Raw genomic sequence first — 7,745 nt, 5'->3', positions numbered from 1 at the left:
ATGCTGTTACGTTGATTACTAGAATAAATAAATTATTGTTAATAACAGAATTTAATTTTGATTAAACCAAAACCAACCTTCAATTAGAAAAAAAGAGTCGTATAAATTTGAGCTCTATGACGAAAAAATTGGTATGGAAACAGTGGCGATAATACATCTTTGAGAATTAGACTGTAGTAAGCACTTTATCAAAAGTCGCAGACTGACCCATGAACAATCGCGATTATTTTATCTGTGACCCATAGCAACACGGACAAATTTTTGGGAGGGATCACAGTATAAAACGGCTGCGTTTGGCCACAATCGTCCTCGTTCCTCACAGAACCGGCAAGCAACGACGACATGAAGGCTATAATCCTTTTGGCGGCGGTCGCCGTGGCCGCTGTCATGGCTGTCCCTGTGGACGAGAAGACCTGTAAGGCTTGTTTTAACTATCTTATTTGCTCTTTGGGATAAATTTGTTAACCACGGAAATAGTACAAATTCTCAAACGCACTTTTATAATACTTTTTATATAATAATTTTTTTATAGTATGAGGCCATGTCATAGCACTATATTGTGGCTTTTAACTGCGTCTGAAGATATTATTTCTCGATTTTTTAAGTTCCTATACTAGACTCAAAGTGATTTTTTTATTGCGGATCAGCAGAGCAACTATACTATGGTCAAAGAGTTTTCCTTATTTTTCTGATCGTTTCTTAACAAAATTCACATCACTTTAATATCCCATACAGACAGGACCCCTGCAACTACCGAGCTTCTGAAGGTCCAGAAGACCCTGCTGAAGCTCTTCTGGCGCGTGCAGGACTTCAACACCTACACCGAGCTGGTCGAGGTCGGCAAGAGCTACAAGCTTGAGGAGGACATTGAATCGTACAAGAGCAAGGAGTACGTTAAGGACTTCCTGATCGCGTACAAGAAGGGTATGCTGCCCCGCGGCGACATCTTCTCCGTGTTCTATGAGCCCCACCGCAAGCAGATGATCAAGCTGTTCGACCTGTTCTACTTCGCCAAGGACTACGAAACCCTCTACAAGGTCGCCTGCTGGGCCCGCGATCGCGTCAACGAATACATGTTCGTTTACGCCCTCAGCGTCGCAGTTTACCACCGTGCCGATATGCGTGGCATCGTCCTGCCTCCCTTCTACGAAATCTTCCCCCAGAAGTTCGTCGATAGCGAGGTCGTCTTCAAGGCCTACCACGAGTACATGAACCACAAGAACACCCCTGACTACACCGTCAGCATCCCCGTCAGCAACTACACCGAGTTCTGGTACCAGCACGATTTGGAACAGCGCATTGCCTACTTTAGTGAGGACCTGGGCATTAGCATGCATAACAAATTCATCCAGCTCGAGTACCCCTTCTGGATGGACGCCAAGAAGTACTCTCTTACCCTGGACCGCAAGGGTGAGCTCTACTACTGGATCTACGACCAGCTGCTGGCCCGTTACGACCTGGAGCGTGTTGCTAACTACCTTCCTGAGATTGAGGAGATCAGCTTCGTCAACCGCGAAGTGAAGGTATTGCTTTTAAATTGTACTAAAATATTCAGAATTTGATTTTATGACTTAATTTTCGCAGCACGGCTACAACTCTCACGTCAGCTACATGAACGGAGTTGACTTCCCCATTCGCCCCGACAACATGCACATTGAAGATCTTGAAGATATGACTGTTGAGGATGTCCTCGACTACGAGCGCAGGATTCGCGAGGCTATTGATCTGGGATACTTCTTTGACGTAATATCGAACTTATAAAAATAACTAAAATTAAATAACGGTTTTATTTTTTCTAGCGCGAGGGTAACAAGATCACCCTTAAGGACAACAAGGGCATTGACTGGGTTGGTCGTCTCATCTATGGCTTCCCCGATGTGCCCACCTCCTACTACGGTAACCTGACCACCTACGCTTTCGCTCTTGTCAGCCACATCGTTGACCCTCTGCACAAACTTGGCGTAAATTAATACAATTCATAAATATAAAAATATTAAATATGTGATATTTAGGCTGCCCCTGGCCTTCTTGAGCACGCTGAGACTGCCCCCCGCGACCCTGCCTTCTATGGTCTGCACAAGAACCTTAACAAGCTGTTCATCAAGTACAAGGAGCACCTCGCCCCCTATAAGCGTGAGGATCTCGTCTTCCCCGGCGTTAAGGTCGAGAATGTTGAGGTCGACAAGCTGATCACCTACTTCGAAGACTTCGAGTTTGACCTGTACTCCGTATTCGCCGGCACCTACGAGTCCGACAAGAACGTCAACATCAAGTACCGCGTGCCCCGTCTCAACCACAAGACTTTCAATTACAAGTTCGAGGTCACCTCCGACAAGGAACAGGACGTCATCGTGCGCATCTTCCTCGGACCCAAATACGACGTTTACGGAAAGGAGCTCACCCTCAACGAGAAGCGCACCAAGATGATCGAGATGGACAAGTTCAAATACTCTCGTGAGTTCTGAATATATTTTTCCAAGCGCTTTGACTACATTAGTGTTTTTTTCCAGTGACCTTCGGTAAGAACATCGTTTCCCGCAGCTCCCAGGATGCTTTCATGACCTACAGAGACGAGTTCTCCACCAAGACCATCATCCAGAAGGTTGAGGAGGCTCTTGAGGGCAAGACCACCTTGTACAAGGACGAGGTAAATTTATTTAGTTTTATCATTTCTATAAATTAATACATTTTTTTTGTCTGCAGACCTACCATTGCGGATTCCCTGAGCGCCTTCTCCTGCCCAGAGGCCGCAAGGGAGGCATGCCCTTCTCCCTGTTCGTCATGGTCACCCCCTATGAGAGCACCACCACCGAGACCAAGACCTTCAGCTTGGGCTACTGCAGCGCCTACGACCGCGTCTACCCTGATGTCAAGCCCTTCGGCTATCCCTTCGACCGCAAGATCAGCGAGTACGATTTCAACACCCCCAACATCTTCTTCAAGGATGTCATCATCTTCCACAAGACTCTGGAAGAGATCAACCGCGCCTAAGTTGCGAACAATTTTTACACCTCTAACACCTGAGCCAGACTGTTTAATTGTTTATGCTGCTAATTTATACGACCAAAGCGCAATGTTTACTGGACACGCGATTTGATTGTCTGTCTTAAACAGGCATTTCAATGTTCTTGTTTTGTACACAAATATAAAAAAAAATAAAACACTTTTCTTAATATCCAGCGTGCTTTTTTAAAACACGAACCTAAACGAAGTATCTTCACATCATAAATTTTTGTTCTTCAGAATATATTGGGCTCTAATAAGCATTTACTGTCATATAATTGAAGAAAAATTAAGTACAAAAAATCCTGCAGGTAGTGGACAAATATATTTTAAGAAAAAAAAGATACTATGGCAATCTTAAAAAGAAAGAAATAAAAATTCGCAAGCTGTCTAAAAGCAATGAGCCTCGACCTGGAAAAATTTCACTATAGATGCAAATTTTTTTTAAGGAAATAATTCAGGAAATTGGGTTCTCCTCTCTTTCTATAAACATTTTGCAGCGGAGCGGTCTCTGATAAGTCATTGCGCGACTTGATGCACTCACTGCCTCGGATGGGACCAAATAAAAAATATATATGTCTACAGTAAAAATATATGCGCTAACCCAGACGTTAAAAATATCAACATGAAAGATTTGAAATTAATTTACATAATAACAGTAATTGAAAGTTTATCAAGAAGGGTTTGTTCGTGTTAAGAGTCGGTTTACAGTGTTAAAATATTAAGAAAACTTGCATATTTAAATGATTGATTTACTATTCAGGATCAGGCCAACCCAGTCATGAAAATCAACAAGAAGACGATTAAATTTACACTTCTCAAGGAAGGAAAAGTAGAAAGAATCATTCAATAGATTTTAAACGATACGACACGTGCTTTGGTATTCTTACGCTTCATCTTCATACTGCACAAATAGCTTTTACAAAGCGTAAAAATGATTAATTTGTTATTCTTATTTATTATCAAACAATAATTTGTGTTGATTGCGTTCCATCAGTGTTATTCAACAATATTATAATAAGTTAATTATTATTATTTTTTATATCAATACGGCATGGCAGCTTGCAACCAATTAATTAAAAGTTTTAAGGTGAAATCTAACAGTAGACAAGGCATAGATCAATCAGGTTTTTATTTTACTATAATCCAAATAATAACCACAAGGCGAATTCTATTTTAGATTTAAAAATTTTCGTAGCACTATTTTTATACCTTTTCATTCAACTTTAATTAATTTCGCTAAAATAAATACGAACACATTTTATAATTTTATTCAAATGAAAAAAATTTGCTTAAATTTTTGTTTGATTAAAAGTAAAAAGCATATGCCACTTCTGCGTAAGATTTGAATATTTTTAAAATCGAGAGGACGTGGCATCGTAAAAAATTCTTGTACATAAAAATTTGAAATTCAGCAGTGAAATAAAAGTCGGTGGTAAATTGACCCTGCAGTTGAACTCATGCATTTCGCTTCATCCGTTCCAGTGAATGTCATAGCGGTCACCTTAACACATTATTATCAGCACATCGTATTGGTATAAAAAGGCGATCATCAGCCACAATCGCCCTCGTTCCTCACTGAACCGGCAAGCAACGACGACATGAAGGCTGTATTCCTTTTGGCGGCGGTAGCTGTGGCCGCTGCCATGGCCGTCCCTGTGGACGAGAAGTCATGTAAGCAGCCTTTTATATTCTGAAGAAGTGTTTAAACCTTGGATCCTACAAATTATTTTTACTTTTTTAATTTATTTTTATAAAAGGAACGACGATATTTAATTTCAAAATTTAAATTTTACAGTATTTTCAAATTGGTTTTAATTCAAATATATTCGAATGAAATTACGATGGCCTCGTGTGCTCCTCCTTTATTGGCACTAATGGATTTATCCAATCAGACAAAACACGAATTTTGTGCCCAATTTGTCATCTAGGGAAAAAAATTCACATCACTCAAATACCCCCTACAGATAGGACCCCTGCCACCCCTGAGCTTCTCAGCGTTCAGAAGAACCTGCTGAAGCTCTTCTGGCGCGTGCAGGACTTCAACACCTACACCGAGCAGGTCGAGGTCGGCAAGAGCTACACGCTTGAGGAGGACATTGAATCGTACAAGAGCAAGGAGTACGTTAAGGACTTCCTGATCGCGTACAAGAAGGGTATGCTGCCCCGCGGCGACATCTTCTCCGTGTTCTATGAGCCCCACCGCAAGCAGATGATCAAGCTGTTCGACCTGTTCTACTTCGCCAAGGACTACGAAACCCTCTACAAGGTCGCCTGCTGGGCCCGCGATCGCGTCAACGAATACGTGTTCGTTTACGCCCTCAGCGTCGCCGTTTACCACCGTCCCGATATGCGTGGCATTGTTCTGCCTCCCTTCTACGAAATCTTCCCCCAGAAGTTCGTCGACAGCGAGGTCGTCTTCAAGGCCTACCACGAGTACATGAACCACAAGAACACCCCTGACTACACCGTCAGCATCCCCGTCAGCAACTACACCGAGTTCTGGTACCAGCACGATTTCGAACAGCGCGTTGCCTACTTTAGTGAGGACTTGGGCATTAGCATGCATAACAAATTCATCCAGCTCGAGTACCCCTTCTGGATGGACGCCAAGAAGTACTCTCTTACCTTGGACCGCAAGGGTGAGCTCTACTACTGGATCTACGACCAGCTGCTGGCCCGTTACGACCTGGAGCGCTTCGCAAACTGGTTGCCTGAGACTGAACCCATCGACTTTGTTAATCATATTGTCAAGGTGAGTGCGAGAGTTAAAACCCGGTGAGGAACTTTTAATTCACGCTCATGACTTCTGTCTTGTTCTTTGTTCACTATTGCTACATATTAGCGTCAAAGAGAAAAAATATTAAGACTTGCAATAGGTTCGAGCCCTCTCCCCTATTTTAAAAAAATCAAGGCGCGAAAAACACGTGCAATCTCGAATTGTCTCCGCATGCGTTAGGATGCTAATGAATATAATTTTCCTCATTTTCTTGTAGGATTCAACTTCTAAAAACGGCCAAATTGATTTCTAATACAACAAAATGATTATAAATCAGATTTTTATTTATTTTACGCTTTGATTTAATACTGGGAAATGTTCAAATCTTACATTGCAGACTGGATATGTTCCACACGTAGGCTACATGAATGGTGTCGATTTCCCTGTCCGCCCTGAAAACATGAAGATGGAAGATCTTGAAGATATGACTGTCGAAGATGTCCTTGACTATGAACGTAGAATCCGCGAGGCCATTGATCTGGGATACTTCTTTGACGTAAATCTTTTTTTTTAAATAAAATGATTTGATGATCAATTAGGAAATTCAGAGCATTAATTTAACGAGAACGTAATGCTTCCTCTTTAGCGTGACGGAACCAAGATTAGCCTGAAGGATGACAAGGGCATCGACTGGGTTGGACGCCTCATTCATGGCTTCCCTGATGTACCCACCACCTACTACGGCAACCTGACCACCTATGCTTTTGCTCTTGTTAGCCACATCGTTGACCCTCTGCACAAGCTTGGCGTAATTATTTCTCTAACGTTCCTGCTGACATAATCAATGCCAAAAATTAATTTTAGGCTGCTCCTGGCCTTCTCGAGCACGCTGAGACTGCCCCTCGCGACCCGGCCTTCTACAGCTTGCACAAGAGTGTGAACAGGCTTTTCATCAAGTACAAGGAGCATCTCACCCCCTACAAGCGCGAGGATCTCGTCTTCCCCGGCGTTAAGGTTGAGAGTGTCGAGGTCGATAACAAGCTGGTCACCTACTTCGAAGACTTCGAGTTTGACCTGTACTCTGTGTTCACCGGCACCTACGAGTCCGACAAGAACGTCAACATCAAGTACCGCGTGCCCCGTCTCAACCACAAGCCTTTCAACTACAAGTTTGAGGTCACCTCTGACAAGGAACAGGATGTCATCGTGCGCGTCTTCCTCGGACCCAAATACGACGTTTATGGAAAGGAGCTCACCCTCAACGAGAAGCGCACCAAGATGATCGAGATGGACAAGTTCAAATACTCTCGTAAGTTTCTTGACTGTTTGTAACTGTGCGCAAATATTTACTCGATATATAATATTTTATTACAGTGACTTCTGGCAAGACCGTCGTTACCCGCAGATCTGAGGATGCTTTCTTGACCTACAAAGACGAATGGTCCACCAAGAGCATGATTGAGAAGGTTGAGGAGGCCATCGAAGGCAAGACCACTTTGTACAAGGAAGAGGTAACTAACAACCAACTCGTACACTTCCATTATATCACTTTTTTGTTGCATCAGACCTACCACTGCGGATTCCCTGAGCGCCTTCTCTTGCCCAGAGGCCGCAAGGGAGGCATGCCCTTCTCCCTGTTTGTCATGGTCAGCCCCTATGAGAGCACCGCCACCGAATCCAAGACCTTCAGCTTGGGCTACTGCAGCGCCTACGACCGCGTCTACCCTGATGTCAAGCCCTTCGGCTATCCCTTCGACCGCAAGATCAGCGAGTACGATTTCAACACCCCCAACATCTTCTTCAAGGATGTCATCATCTTCCACAAGACTCTGGAAGAGATCAACCGTGCTTAAACTTAACCACCCGAGCAAATGGTCTTTGTCAATTTGTGTGCTGCTAATTTACACGACCTAAGCATTCTGTTACAAGGACTATGGAGCAACTAAAAATATGATCACTGTTAAAAGATGAAATGGAAATAAAGCAATTTAACAATTATGAGAGTTTTCAATCTAGACTAATA

General features: G+C 43.0%; 2 protein-coding genes across 2 annotated transcripts; both read left to right on the top strand.

Annotated features, from left to right (window-relative positions):
* The first annotated feature begins 255 nt into the window (after positions 1-255).
* On the top strand, positions 256-3,175 carry LOC135934106 (allergen Cr-PI-like). Its single transcript, XM_065475628.1, has 7 exons — positions 256-415; positions 736-1,523; positions 1,585-1,743; positions 1,800-1,961; positions 2,013-2,454; positions 2,511-2,647; positions 2,704-3,175. Exons 1-7 carry the CDS (start codon positions 343-345, stop codon positions 2,989-2,991), a joined length of 2,049 nt encoding a protein of 682 aa, XP_065331700.1. The 5' UTR covers positions 256-342; the 3' UTR covers positions 2,992-3,175.
* Positions 3,176-4,544: 1,369 nt separating this feature from the next.
* On the top strand, positions 4,545-7,718 carry LOC135934105 (allergen Cr-PI-like). The gene is made up of 7 exons (XM_065475627.1): positions 4,545-4,677; positions 4,971-5,758; positions 6,120-6,278; positions 6,369-6,530; positions 6,587-7,031; positions 7,097-7,233; positions 7,288-7,718. Exons 1-7 carry the CDS (start codon positions 4,605-4,607, stop codon positions 7,573-7,575), a joined length of 2,052 nt encoding a protein of 683 aa, XP_065331699.1. The 5' UTR covers positions 4,545-4,604; the 3' UTR covers positions 7,576-7,718.
* Positions 7,719-7,745: the final 27 nt, after the last annotated feature.

Source organism: Cloeon dipterum, chromosome 1, assembly GCF_949628265.1.
Source record: "Cloeon dipterum chromosome 1, ieCloDipt1.1, whole genome shotgun sequence".
In the NCBI taxonomy this organism is placed as follows: domain Eukaryota; kingdom Metazoa; phylum Arthropoda; class Insecta; order Ephemeroptera; family Baetidae; genus Cloeon; species Cloeon dipterum.
Note: the sequence above shows the minus strand (reverse complement) of the source record. Positions and strands in the feature narration are given on the sequence as shown.

What these genes read in the sequence shown, in the direction of transcription:
- LOC135934106 (XM_065475628.1), top strand. Translation starts at nt 343, where the DNA reads ATGAAGGCTATAATCCTTTTGGCGGCGGTCGCCGTGGCCGCTGTCATG. An exon ending in ACCCTCTGCACAAACTTGGC is followed by an intron (nt 1,962 to 2,012) that starts GTAAATTAATAC and finishes TGTGATATTTAG; the next exon opens with GCTGCCCCTGGCCTTCTTGA. An exon ending in GGACAAGTTCAAATACTCTC is followed by an intron (nt 2,455 to 2,510) that starts GTGAGTTCTGAA and finishes GTTTTTTTCCAG; the next exon opens with TGACCTTCGGTAAGAACATC.
- LOC135934105 (XM_065475627.1), top strand. Translation starts at nt 4,605, where the DNA reads ATGAAGGCTGTATTCCTTTTGGCGGCGGTAGCTGTGGCCGCTGCCATG. An exon ending in CCCTGTGGACGAGAAGTCAT is followed by an intron (nt 4,678 to 4,970) that starts GTAAGCAGCCTT and finishes TACCCCCTACAG; the next exon opens with ATAGGACCCCTGCCACCCCT. An exon ending in GGACAAGTTCAAATACTCTC is followed by an intron (nt 7,032 to 7,096) that starts GTAAGTTTCTTG and finishes ATTTTATTACAG; the next exon opens with TGACTTCTGGCAAGACCGTC.